Source organism: Hibiscus syriacus, unplaced genomic scaffold, assembly GCF_006381635.1.
Source record: "Hibiscus syriacus cultivar Baekdansim isolate YM2019G1 unplaced genomic scaffold, ASM638163v2 tig00000916_pilon, whole genome shotgun sequence".
NCBI classification, from domain to species: Eukaryota; Viridiplantae; Streptophyta; class Magnoliopsida; order Malvales; family Malvaceae; genus Hibiscus; species Hibiscus syriacus.
The window spans coordinates 2,511,306-2,525,906 of record NW_024061833.1 but is presented as its reverse complement, the minus strand read 5'-3'; the positions used below and the strand labels follow the sequence as shown (position 1 = coordinate 2,525,906).

At 34.2% G+C, this 14,601-nt stretch overlaps 1 protein-coding gene across 1 annotated transcript; it reads right to left on the bottom strand.

The window, feature by feature from the left end:
- Positions 1-9,332: 9,332 nt before the first annotated feature.
- Positions 9,333-12,112, bottom strand: LOC120117142. The gene is made up of 4 exons (XM_039137463.1): positions 11,639-12,112; positions 11,388-11,498; positions 10,242-11,297; positions 9,333-10,151 (listed from the first exon to the last, which is right to left on the bottom strand). The coding sequence occupies exons 1-4, from the start codon at positions 12,110-12,112 to the stop codon at positions 9,333-9,335; spliced, it is 2,460 nt and encodes an 819-aa protein (XP_038993394.1).
- Between the last annotated feature and the right edge of the window lie 2,489 nt (positions 12,113-14,601).

Genomic DNA, 14,601 nt, shown 5'->3' with positions numbered 1-14,601 from the left:
TCGAGGGTCTACGCGGTCCTTCGGGACATATGTATATTCTTTGGAACATTTATGAGGTATTTGAGGCACATAATTGGTCCTTAGTATATGTATATGATTCTTAAGGAATAATATGTGGTCCTTAGGGACATTATTATATGGCACTACGGTACAATTCTACGCGGTCCTTCGGGATATATATATATTATGTGGAACATGTGTGAAGTCTTGTAAGACACATACTTGATCCCTAGTATATGTATATGATTCTTAAGGAATAATATGTGGTCCTTATGGACATTATTATATGGCACTACGGTGCAATTCTACGCGGCACTTCGGTGCAATTATACGAGCTGTGGTGACAACATTAGTGCACAACCTCTATAGACTCACATATCGATAGTTCTCACATATGTACATGGGCTAATCCAGAGATATGAACAAATATATGTTAGTGGTATGATAAATGTTATAGAAATGTTATGATGTTGTGTGTGTATAGTGTTTGATTGAAAAGGTTAACCATAAAAGTATGTGATTACATGATAAACTGTTAATGATGAATTATGTGTATGTATGTATTTACTGTAATTAATTTGATATGATTTTATATGATACAAAGAATGCATGGAATTGGTATAACATGATAGAACATAACATGCATGTATTGATATATGTTATAAAGTGCATTATAAGTTGTTATGCCTCACTAAGTCTTCGACTTAGCGTGTGATTGTTTCACACGTAGGTTTCGAGAAGAGTAAAGAGGAATGCGGAGCAAGACATGTCAGTTCTCCTTACCAAATGTCAGATCAGAAAATATATGTACTGGTTATAGAGTGTAGTTGGCATGTAGTCTAAAGATATAAATTGTATGAACTCTGATATATTTTGTAAACGTTTTGAATAAGTTAAATGTTATCAAAGTTTTTAAATTACTCACTATTTTATACGAATAAATGTTTGAAAAGTCAATGTGACACTTCGGACTCGTATCCGGGTCGGATACGGGTTGGGGGTGTTACACAAACAATAGGTTGTTGTTAAACATCTTTACATGATATGGTTTGAGTTGCTTTGTTCGAGATCCAATTAGATGTGGAGACATGAAAGGAATTGGAATAAATCCTCCTATTGATATGTTTCAAGAGTCAAATCAGAACAGACTCTACTCTCCTAATTAATCCCTGCTGAGTCAGGCATATCTACATCTACACTCTTCAAAGATGATAGATTCCCTTTTTAAAGATGACATATTCTCTTTTCAAAGATGAAAGCTTTATCGGATTTCTGCACAACTCCAAGCAAAGAAAGTTGGTTTTATCCAAGACAAAATGGGGCATCAAGGTCATAGTTCTGACTACGACAAGAGTTCCACAAATGAAACAATTCTTCTGAGACTTTCATGAAGCAAAGAAGACATAAAGATACAAGTTGATCAGATGGTTCTTCAGAAATGCAAGCTTGATAGCATAAGTTGCTACACTGATATCCAGAGGTGACCCTGGCAATAAATGATGAAGTGGAGGAAAACGAGTTCACCATTTTGAAGTCAAATAAAGATTGCATCAACATTCATGCATCATATTTAGACATTTGCAAAATAGGAGTATTTTCATTCATTTTATCCATGTTGAATATTTGACAGGAATTTCAAAGATTTTAACAAACTTCAAATCCATCATTCAATGGATCAACATTCCAGGTCGAGTTCATAATGAGAAGAACTCATCTGAAGAAGGAAGAAGAAGTTCATAATGAGAAGAACTTGTTCAACTTTTCACTTGAATTCATCATTCGATGGATCAGCATTACCAGGTCGAGTTCATAATGAGAATAACTCATCTGAAGAAGGAAGAAGAAGTTCATAATGAGAGGAACTTGTTCAACTTTTCGCTTGAATTCATCATTCGATGGATCAGCATTACCAGGTCGAGTTCATAATGAGAAGAATTCATCTGAAGAAGGAAGAAGAAGTTCATAATGAGAAGAACTTGTTCAACTTTTCGCTTGAATTCATCATTCGATGGATCAGCATTACCAGGTCGAGTTCATAATGAGAAGAACTCATCTGAAGAAGGAAGAAGAAGTTCATAATGAGAAGAACTTGTTAAACTTTTCGCTTGAATTCATCATTCGATGGATCAGCATTACCAGGTCGAGTTCATAATGAGAAGAATTCATCTGAAGAAGAAAGAAGAAGTTCATAATGAGAAGAACTTGTTCAACTTTTTGTTCAAATCCATCACTTGATGGATCAGCATTGCCAGGTAGAGTTCATAATAAAAAGAACTCATCTGAAGAAAGAAGAAGAAGTTCATAATGAGAAGAACTTATCTGAAGAAAGAAGAAGAAGTTCATAATGAGAAGAACTTATCTGAAGAGGAAGAAGAAGTTCATCATGAGAAAATTTTGTTCAACCTTTTGCATAACTCTATCACAGAAGGAGATATATCATCATCAGCATTTCCAGAAAGAGTTCACAATGAGAAGAACTCATCTGAAGAAGAAGAAGTTCACAATGAGAAGAGCTTGTTCAACCTTTGCTAGATTACATCACAGAAGGAGATAAATTGTCATCCCCAGTGGAAAAGTTCATAATTAGAAGAACTAATCCCAAAGAAGAAATTATTCAAAATTGCCATCATAATCAAGTGAAGTCAAATGGATAAAAAAAATTTATTATCTTTTCGTCTTTGCCCTATTCTTGTTAACACAAGAATGAGCAAAGAGGGTCAGCTGGATATACTAATTTTTTTACCAATTTTATTTATTATTATTATTATTATTATTATTATATATATATATATATTATTATATATATTAGTATTATTATTAAAAAATAATTACAAGCCCAAATCCTAGGCCCAACCAGAACCGGCCCAGGCCCAAAAGGAAACCCTAAACATTTAGGGTTTTAGTTAGGGTTTCTAAACCCTAGTTCCAGCCGCCGCCTCAAGCTTCCAGAAGCCACAGCCGTCGCTCATTGTCGACACTCCACTGCCAGGTGACCCAACCAGATGCTGCCGAGGGTCTACTCTGCCACGATACCTCAACAGAAGGCTCCAGAAGACCCAACTACCCCTCCACATGTCAAGCTCTACGGTGAGTCACCACCATAGCTATGGTGACTCACCTAATCAACCTTATTGGGACCGGTCTGAAGCCATCACCGGTGGTGGCTATAAAAGCCACCGGATCCTGTAAAACAAAAAACAGACAGAGGACGGAGAGCAAAAAAAAACAGAACAGAAACAAGATACAAAAAAACTACCAACGATCCTAGTCAACAACAACGCAACAACAAAAAAAAAAGGAGAGAAGAGAGGAAAGAAACTTACTATGTCATCGGAGAAACCCAACCGTCGCCGAAAACAACGAAAACTGAAGGTACTTTTGTAGATTTGCTCCGATTGGGAGCTTTTTAAGGAAAAAGAACACCGGAAACGGTTTTAGATCGTCCCAATCTATATTTTGGTGTATTTTTGTAATTTCCGGCCACCATTAACGGTGGCCGGCAGCGGTGGCTGACCGTGACGGCTTTCTCTCAGTTTAGAGAGAAGCCAGAGAGAACTCTGGCTCTCTCTCTGTTTGAGAGAAAACCCAAACGACGCCGTTTTGGGGGAGGGTTTTCTGTAATTTCATAAAGGGTAAATCCCGTTCGCAGTGCTCCAAATTTGTATACCTTGCAATTTAGTCACTGAAAGCAATTTTTGATTATTTTAATTTAGTCTTCTAATTTTATTTTATTTTAATTTAGTCCTTATCAGTATATATATATGTATATTTAGGTAAATATCAAATTTAGTCCCTCATAGTTTATTAATTATTATTTTAATCACGTATTATGAATTATGGTTAAATTACACTTTTAATGCCCATCTTTTATATATTTCGAATTAGTACTCTAGTTTTATAATTTTATATTTTAATCATTCAAATTTTATTTTTGATTATTTTTTTTATTTTTTATTTTAATATTATATTTTTAATTATTATTTGCAATATTATTTTATTTTTATTATTACTTTTTATTATTATTCTTATTATTTATATAAATAAATATATATATATATAATAAATAATATTTGTTTATTCGTTAAAATCTTATATTTCATAAATTACTTTTTTAATAATCATATTTTAATATATATTTATTTATTTTTCAATATTAAGAAAGGGCAGTCTTAAAATAACTGGATGTCCATTTTATGATATTTTTAAATAAATAAATATCTTATTTTATAAATTATATAGTAATTGTTTTTTATTTTTATATCAAAGAAAAGAGCTGTCTTAAGGCACCTAGAAGTCCTTTTCTTATATTTCTAAATAAATAAATATTTTATTTATAAATATATAAATTAATATATATTTTTCATAATTATAATTTTAAAATAATAGGATTATAAATTAAATATATTTTGAATTTTTTAAATTTCTAATAATAGAGACAATGTATAATTAAAAAGTACCAATTTTGGGCGTTGTAGGGGTGCTAATCCTTCCCTAAACGTAACTGACCACGAATCCCTTTTTATTATTAAAAAGAACGAATTTTTGGTTATAAATGCATATCAGTTCATCTTTTAACTGATGTTTTCTTAAAACTCTTTTAAAAGATGATTTTTAGGTATTCGACTTACCTAACCCAAAAGGCCGATGGCGACTCCCAAAATATTTTAAAAAACCATTTATTCACATCACTTTTCCCGCCGAGTAAAAATTTCGTGCCCGGACGAAAACCGGTTACGACACACCCGTCGATATATCACCAATGAGCATAGTGATGAATGGTGGCGATTCAGCATACGTAACACTCTTACCTTCTGGATTCGCAATTCTTTCCCATACTTCACCTAGTTATCATGGCGGGCAAAGTAACTCCGATGGACAAATGGTAAAACCGGATGACAATGGGAGTATAAGCAGCAGTGGATGCATACTTACAGTTGGATTTCAGATTTTGGTGAATAGTGTTCCTACTGCTAAGATAACAATGGAGTCAGTAGAAACCGTTAACAATCTCATCTCCTGCACAATTAAGAAAATCAGAGCTGCACTTATGGTAACATAGTCCGAGCCATCTTGGTAAGGTTCCTTCATAATCAATTTACATATATATACATTGTGCTGTGAAAAATAAAGAAGATAAAGCGGAAAGTATAGGAGATACAGATAGAATGGGAATGAAATGGAGCTCGAGAAGAAGGGTTTCGAGTCAAGAACGAACCAATCTCGTGTGGAGTTTTGGTTCGGGTATTGACTTTGTCGACCTTTGAGATGCTCGGGTCTTGATTGTCTCACATTCGGTAAGCTTCTTTTATTTTATTTATTTTTGTCAAGGCAGTGAAGCTAATAGAGAAACACAGGACAAGACATTAGCAAGACTGGTCTTAATTTTCGTGTTCCGAATTTAATCAAAATCGTGGACCAGCTGTATCTTATATCAGTATATGTACTTGTTTACAGCCTGATTTGGTTTGTTTATTTCTTTAATCTGAATTGAGTTTGGAATCTTTTTTTCTTTTGTATTTTCAATGTTTTATGCTTTGTTTAAGCTTTGATCATGTGCTTTTTTAATTTATGGAATTACTTCCAGGTTGGTTCATGCTGTGGACCAGTCCTTAGTAGTGAGTAGTTCAAGAAATAAGTGTACTATAAAAACAGGCTCTAAACAAATGCTTGCATCTTTGTTGCAAATGACTTGGTTTTAAGATAGAAATGTTGGATTTTAACCGAAATTATCGGCTTTAACTGTTCTGTGGTGGAAGATGTTAAAACTCCAAGGGTGCGTTTGTTCAAGAAATGTAAGATTATCGGCAAGAATAAGATTACTGGGAATGTTATATTTTGTGTTTAGTTCGTTTAACAGGAATGTAAGATTACTGGGAATGTTATATTTTGTGTTTAGTTCGTTTAACAGGAATATAAGATTACAGTGTTTGGTTAAAGGAATAAAATATTATTGGAATGTATATTTTACCAAATTATCTTTATTATATATTTGTTTTTTAACAAGTTGAATTCTACTATAATTTTACTATAAATAATTTATATATTTTCTTTAAAAATTTTAAATTCATAAAATTTATTTAATTTTTTTTACAAAATTGAAAAGATAAACAAGTTTAATGGAAGGATAAAATTTTATTTTAACCCTAAACTTCATATAAAATTCTAATTACGATTTTTTTTTGGTAAATTTAAAATAGTTTAAGGATAAAATTATAATTTAACATTCGTATAATTTTTTATCTAACGACAGAAAAAGGATATTTTTGGAAAAAAATTAAGGGTATTTTAGTCTAAAACATCGGAAATGTAATAATACCTAAGGGAAGAGGGAAATCACATTCCTAGTAATATACCCTCAAAATACCACTATTGAAAATAAAAGATTATCGGGGTTGTGAATGTTTACGAATCAAACGGGAGAATGATATTCCATTTTCCCGATAATCTAATATAACTTGAACCAAACGCCCCCTAAAATGAAGGTCTAAATACATTTACGACTCGTTTAACACGTCTAGTATTGGTATGCTCGAGATGTTTATGTTTGATTTTGCCCGTGGTTTCTTTTCCCTAAACCAAGTGAACACCTCAAGAATACAATATCAGACGTTGTTGTTCAACACAGCATGAAGTAGAGAGTTTCACTGTCCCTTTTTGGCCCACCAACTTGCCAAAAAGCACACCTAATGGCATGAAAGCGTGCCTGATTCAAATGTGATTCCCACGGAGTACTTAAGTGCGGGCAAAGGCTGCTCTAACAGCACTAGTGGAGGCTCTCTGCTACAGACATACACCAGAAAGTTAGATAGCCATTGACCGTCGTAATATTACATTAGGACCCGCATGGAAGTGACTTCGGTGGCCAAATAATCTAGGCCGGAATTAAAAAAAAAAATTATAAAAAAATCCAATTTTTATTTTATGTAATAAATAGTTTAGAACCCAAAATAATTTTTTAACACTTGTATTTTCAAAAAATAAAATCCAATTTTTATTGCATGGAAATAGTTCCTCTCACGCCCGATTTTAGGGATGGTCATTTCATCTCGATATGAAAGATTTTGACTTAACCTGATTGGGTTTGTTTTTTATTTTGAAAATTTGGGTCAGGTCGAATTGAATTTTTTTAAGTGTAGGATTAGATCAGATTTAAAGTTAAAAAGATCTTACCTAACATAATATTATAGTTATCTTTTATATATTTATGGATAATTATAATAATAATCTTTTTATTTTGTCAATTAAGCTTTTATTTTGCTTAACAAAAATAAATTATATTCATGTTAGGTTAGGTGCGAGTTTTAACATTACAACTATATAGAATTTAAGATCGGATAAAATCTTCTTAAACTTGGGTCGTGTTTTAGGTCAAATGAAACCCTCTTAAAAACATGTCAGGTGTGGGCGAAAGGGTTTAAATTTTGATCGGATTTGGGTGAGCTAAAAATCGATCAGACTCGACCCATATTTATCCCTACTTCCGATCACACGTCAATAAGGCTCTTGGTAATACGACCACCAACTGAAGTCGCATTGTATTGTTCATAAAAAGCTCCCCCATCACTCCACGATTCTACCATTTACTACATATTGGAGCATGAAGACATGATCATTGTTAAAGATAGAGCAACAAGCAAAGAATCCTAGAAAGTGGGTGCATATTGAAGGCGGCATCTGCTCTGTCTTTATTTTAATTTTTGTTATTAGTTTTGTAGGTACAGTCGGCATCTTGCGATTGATTTGTAGAGAATGAATTGGACGGCCAAAGCTTGTTGCTTTACAATTGTGTCATGCAACGCATATAAAATATTTTTATATTTTATTTATTTGTATATTATTAATTTAAATATTTTTATATCAGAGCTAAATTTGTATTTTTGTCATATTCAATTAATAATAATCGAGTGTTTCTGTTTGATTAAAATCATTGATGTATCACATGTGCCGTAATTTATATCATTTCAGAAGTGGAAAATTAATAATTCCAACTAAGTGCTGGTTTAATATCCAACGCTGATTGTAGGGACACTGCTTGAATAAATGTCTTAAAACTTACATCTTCTTCATTAAAACAAACACTATACCCCTACCAACTTTCTTGTCTTAAAATAAAATTTGTAATTAGAATTTCGTTTAATTCGATTAGGAATTTTTTTGATACGATTCTTTTAAAAGAAGTAAAATTAAAGGGAAAAGAATAATCTATAAAGATTCTCACGTTGAAGTTCGAAAATCGTACTTCCCCTATCATTTTAATTGAATATGTGAATTCAATCTGTGCACAATTATATGTTTCCATTAATTTCTAATTTAAAATAATAATTTATATTAAAAATTCTTTGTAATATAATCTTTATTTCTCATCGAATAATTAACATATAAATAGATAAGAGTAATTATTGTGGTTTTTTTAGGGTTTCTCTTTTCTTTAGCCATCATTAGTTTTTTTTATTCTTTATCTGTGATCGGTGATAATATTAATCATGGTATTAATTATCGACTATCGGTATTCATTGTTATCCTTTTATATTATTATAGAGTATATTTATTTTTTCTTTTTTTTCTTTTTAAAATTTTAATAACTCTGTCTTTATGGCACGATTTCGGTCGTTTGGTCATTGTTCTCGATGGTCTCTCAATAGCTTGATCTATTTTGTGGTTCGTTTGTCGATGCGATCAAATCTATATGTATCTACCTTTTGTTCGAGTTTATTTGATTAGTTTTTTTTAACATTTTCCTTATATGATCATTTTGTGATCTTGAGTGGCTATTTTTTGCGTTAATGATTATAGAAAAATTTACTTATTATGTGTTTTGTATATGGTTATAGTTGTAAACTTTTATTGTAATTTGAATTTTTTTTTATTTTTAATAAAACTAGCCGTTTATATTAAAAATATATATAAATATACAACAATAATTAAATTTATTGATTAAATTTTAGAAGACAAAAAGCATCGCAATTACAAATCTTAATAACTTTAATATTATAATGATTTTTTTTCAACACATGATTTTGTTTTAAATTTTTATGTAAACATATATGTTATTTTTATTATGTATTGTCGTTTTCTTTTATATAATGCGTAACACTATTCATTTTATCTCGGTTTCAATAATTATTATTTGTTGCCGAATTGTTTAATATATATAACTTTGGCAAAAAGGGTGTGTATCTATAGACCTTTATACTTTTTTTAAGAAAGCAGAATTCTGCTACAAAAAAAAAACCAACTCATTACAACACATCATCCATCTAATAGCAAAGCATTACCAAAGAGAACAGATGCAAAACAAAGGCTAACAAGGAACATAGAAAACAACATCACAATTATGAAATACCCCATCTAACACAAAGGGTAATGTTCCTAGAGTCACTTCTGTTAATTGGCCAACCATCGAGTCGAATCTGGATATCAGTTTTAATGCTCAGCAGGATATCACTCATCGACCTAAGCAATCCACTGTACAGTCTGTTGTTCCTTTCTCTCCATATGACATACACATAGCTTGTCAAAGCAAACTTAAACACTCTCGTGAGAAGGGACTTTCCTTTAAGGCAGTGAGCAGCCCATGAAAACTCGCCTTCCCAGTGGCTTACTCTTCGGTTAACTCCACAGAGCAGAAGGATGGCCTTCCACAGGCTTTTAGCATAATCACATTCAAAGAAAATGTGATTTCTAGTCTCAGGCACCAAATCACAGAAGAGACATCGATCATTCTCTATTACTAGTCCCATTCGCATCAGTCTAACCCGGGTGGGAAGCCTATCCAAAATGGCCATCCACGGAATTATGTTGTGCTTAGGGATGCGCTCGGAAAACCAAACCAGATGATGCCAAGCAACCTTTGGAGCCACGATGCGCAAGTCCTCCCATATCTGCCTAGTACTGAGGGCACAATCACGGTTAACAAAGAGATGATTAACCGAATGTCTCATCTTCAACAGCTTTTTGAAATTCCAGCTAGCATTAGTAGGAGGAACCATATGCCAAAAATCTGCATTTTTAATAACATAAGACCGAGTCCAAGCCACCCACAAGGAACCCTCATCAGCCAATAAGTTTCGAAACAACCTCACAGAACAAACCCTATTCCATCCTTGTATATCAATAACACCAAGGCCCCCTTCAGACTTTGAAAGACAGATCTATCTCCAGCTCACCCTAGCTCCCTTAGCAGGAAGATCAGCACCCTTCCAAAAATATCGAGAGCATAACTGCTCAACTTTCTTGATTACCCCCCGAGGAAGCATAACTTGCCTACACCAATAATTAGTTAGGCTGAACAAAACAGAACGCACTAACTGGAGCCTGCCAGCAAAACTCAAATGTTTATTTTCCCACAAGGTCAACCTAGCTCTGATTTTATCAATGAGACTAAGGCGGTCTCTCTCTGTGAGCTTCTTAGTCACCAAAGAAATTCCTAAGTAGAGAACATGGAGTTTTCCTAATTTAAAACCAGTGCCCTCACTGATGGCAGTGCATTGAGCAGCAGTTAACCCCGCTACAAAAATCTCACTTTTGTTAATATTGAGCTTCAACCCAGACATGAGATAGAAAACTTCCATAACAGCTTTGACACAACTAATAGAGTCAACAGAGGGCTTGCAAAAGATGAGGAGATCATCCGCAAAGCAAAGATGGGTTAAACCGATCCTTTTACACTTGGGATGATAATTGAAAATCCCCTTAAGAGCAGCCAGGTTCAATAGATTTGATAATACATTCATGGCAAGCACAAAGAGATAAGGTGAAAGGGGGTCACCTTGCCTAACACCACGAGCCCCCCTAAAATAACCAACTAAACTGCCATTTATTACAATCGAATAGCTAGGCTTGGTAAAACAAGCAGAAATCCAGCTAATAAATCTAGCAGGAAGGCCAAGAGCAGTGAGAACAACAACTAAGAAATCCCAATTGAGAGAATCAAACGCTTTCTGTAGATCCAACTTCAAGGCACATCTAGGGGAAATGTTCTTTCTACTATAGCCCCTAATAACCTCTTGGGCAAAGAGGGTATTATCCACTATACTCCTACCTTTAACAAAAGCAGTTTGATTCTTTAAAACCATGCTAGGGAACACAGTAGATAATCGTCTCACTAAAATCCTTGTAATGGTCTTATATATCACTGTGCAGCATGATATAGGCCTGAAGTCCTTGACAAGGCTAGGATTTGGCACTTTAGGAACCAAGACTACAGCAGTGGCATTAAAGGCAGGGAGAATAAAAGATATGTCAAAGCAATACCTGATAGCAGCAACAAAATCCACACTCACTATGGACCAAGCTTTCTTGAAGAAGAAGGGATTAAAGCCATCAGGCCCAGGAGATTTATCATTGCCTTGCCCCTAAATGGCTTCTTTAATTTCAGCATCAGAAACATCTCTGCACAGTTCGCCGTCAGCGCCTGTAGGGAGTGAGAAATTAAGAAGACCCCTAATAGTAGAAACAGTGCTACCCAGGACATTATCATCTACCAAACCCAGCTGATTCTGGAAAAATTTAATCACCTCAGCCAAAATACCATCAAAAGAGTCTAATCTATTCCCCGCTTGGTCATAGAGAACTCTGATTGTATTACTCTTTCTTCTGGTAGCCACTACTGAGTGGAAGAATTTCGTCCCTTGGTCACCCTCCTTGATCCAATTGGCTTTAGCTTTTTGTTTGTAAAATAGTAACTCAACCTCTTCAAGATTTTTAGCTCCCTTTCTACTTGAAGTTCATTCTCAATGCTGCTGCCAGCAGAACCCCATTGAAGATTAGCAAGCTGAATACTAAGGAGTTCCTCTCGCCTCTGTTTCACCTTATTTGAAATGTCATTGAAATGAGCTTTATTTAAAGCCTTGAGAGAGCACTTCAACCTCTTCAATTTTTGGAACAAAACCTGAGCTGGATTTCCAACCATTGGTTGCTGCCAAAAATCTCTCACAATGTTTAAAAACCCCGGGTGCAAGGCCCAAAAGTTGAAAAATTTGAACGGCTTTGGCTTTGCAGTAGGGGCTGCCTTGTGGAGCCACACAAAGGCAGGGCAGTGATCCGAGTCCCCAGGGGCCTGAAACTCCACTGCAAAATCTGGGAAAACATCGATCCACCTTGGGTTTATCATGACACGATCAAGCGAGCCAAATAAGTATCATGCTGTTTATTTGACCAAGTGAAGCAAGGACCATTGTAGGGGTGATCAAAAATCCCCAAATTATCCACACAATTCCAGAATTCAGAACTGTCAACCAAAGTCGAGGAACTAACATAAACCGAGCTTTCCTCGACATTCAAGATGATGTTGAAGTCACCACCTATAAGCCATGGAAGATCTCCCACAGTACATTCCAGAGAGTTGAGTTGACTCCATAACTGCCTCCTACCATTTCCCTCATTCAAACCATAAACAGCAGTAAGAATAAAAGTGTTACCCCCAATAGCACATCTAACAGAAATACATTGGTCAAAAACAAAAACAACTGAGCAATCCATACATCTACGCCAGAGAACCCAAATTCGACCGTTGGCAGCATGATTATAATTACAGCAAGCTTCCCAATCACTAAAATTTCGACTTAGAATAGCCAAAGAGCTATCAACCTTAACTCGAGTTTCCAATAAGTAGAGAACATCAATTTGGCAATTTGCAGCCCACCTCATCACTTTACCTTGCTTGCGAGGATTATTAAATCCTCGAACATTCCAGTAGCAAATTAACATAAGGGATTTAGGGAAGAAGAGGCACAACCTCTATCCTCCAACTTCATAACTTTGTCAACCTGCTCCTTCTTCTTTAATTTCAAATCCTGGACCAGTTTAGCTACCCCAAGCGAAGCTTCTCGTTGCTTCTTACCCGAGTCCTCAACCGGCTGCAAATGTTCAGGATCAATGGAGGCCAGAATCTCAAATTTATTCTTGGAGCCCCCCATAGTAGTTTTACCTGGCCTACCTCTTCCACGCTTCAATGGGGGGTTGCTACCAGGAGGACCCTCCTTAGTGATCTGTTTAGTGCCATCTTTAGCTCCATCCCCTGAAGCAGCTTGAGCCTTGTCTAAACAAGTATCAACAACACCTTCAGAATTACATGGATCAATCTGCTCAGTCTGAATGCTACCTCCAGGAGCTACTATAGGATTTTGCTTCTCAGCCTCAACTATACTATTATTTACAGTATCATCTAGTTTAGCTTCATATACTGTTTGCTTTACCCTCCATTCTTGCTTCTTCCCCAGAGGGCAGAATTTAACAGAATGCCCAAATCTCTTACACTCCACACAAGATGAAGGCCTCCAAGGAACAACAACCTTAATTCGGGCAATAGAATCATCGCAAAGCAACACATCTATGTAATCTGGAATCTTAGAATTTACAGAAATTTCTATACAAACCCTAGAAAACTCCAATCTCTCCCTAGAAGCTGTAATAGAGTCCATGTGAAGAGGCTTACCAATTGCACTTGCAATGTAGCTTAAACCGCTCTTTGAAAATAATTCCAAGGGGACATTGAAGAGCTGAAACCAAATTGGCATGCGATCCAAATCGAAGTGCAGCTCCTTCAAATTCGGCTCCCACTTCCTAAGGAAAAGAGGCTTGTGTTGAATATGCCAGGGACCATTCTCTAAAACCCAGTCCCTGGAATACGAACCAGTAAAAGCAAAAACAAAAAGATTGGATCCCGCAATGCTCACCTTCACCGGAGCAGCCTTGTTCCACATCAGGTCAAGCGTCTTCTGCAACAACCCAAAATTGGGAGTTGAGCCTATAAATTGCCCAACAAGAGCGTACCTCCATTCTAAGATCCCATCCTCGAATATGTGCTTCGGAGGTTTCACAATAAGCGAACCCTCAATCTCCGTTGGAGGGAAGAAATCTAATTCTTGCTCATTGCCCGCCGCAAACAATTTTCTCCAATCAGTTGCAGATCCCGTAGACATCGCCAACAAAACCCCCAAATCGCAAGCAGAATCAAAAAAAAATTCAATCTAGTCGAGAAATCAGAAGGAAAGGATGACTCGTCTTCAATCGTTGTTAGTCTTGCTAACATGCACCGAGAGAGAAGACTTAACGTACGTCATCCTTTTTATTGTTAATATTAACATAATTTATTTATTATTAAAATATTTTTTTATAATTTTATTAATAAAAATATTAATATTGGTATATTTTATTGGAATAAAAATATTATAAATTATATTAATTATTTATTAAAGTAATATTATTATATTATATTTTAAAAATATTAATTAGTATATTTTAAATATATTTATTAAAATATTATTAGATTATTATATTAATATTAAATATATAAATAATATTATTCATTATTAATAATTTAATAATATTATTTCTATGAAATTAATAAATAATATAAATTTTATTAATAATTTATTATTATATATTATTAAAATAAAAAGATAATATCTTATATTATTATAATATAATTGATTATTTTATTATAATATTAAAAATACAATATTATATTATTAGAAATGTTAATAAATATATTTTAAATATTTTAATAATTAATATTTTGATTAAAATTGTTGAAAAGATTTTGATGTTTCGATATAACAAATTAAGGGTTAGAGAATTTTAAGATTTCACAATCATTTT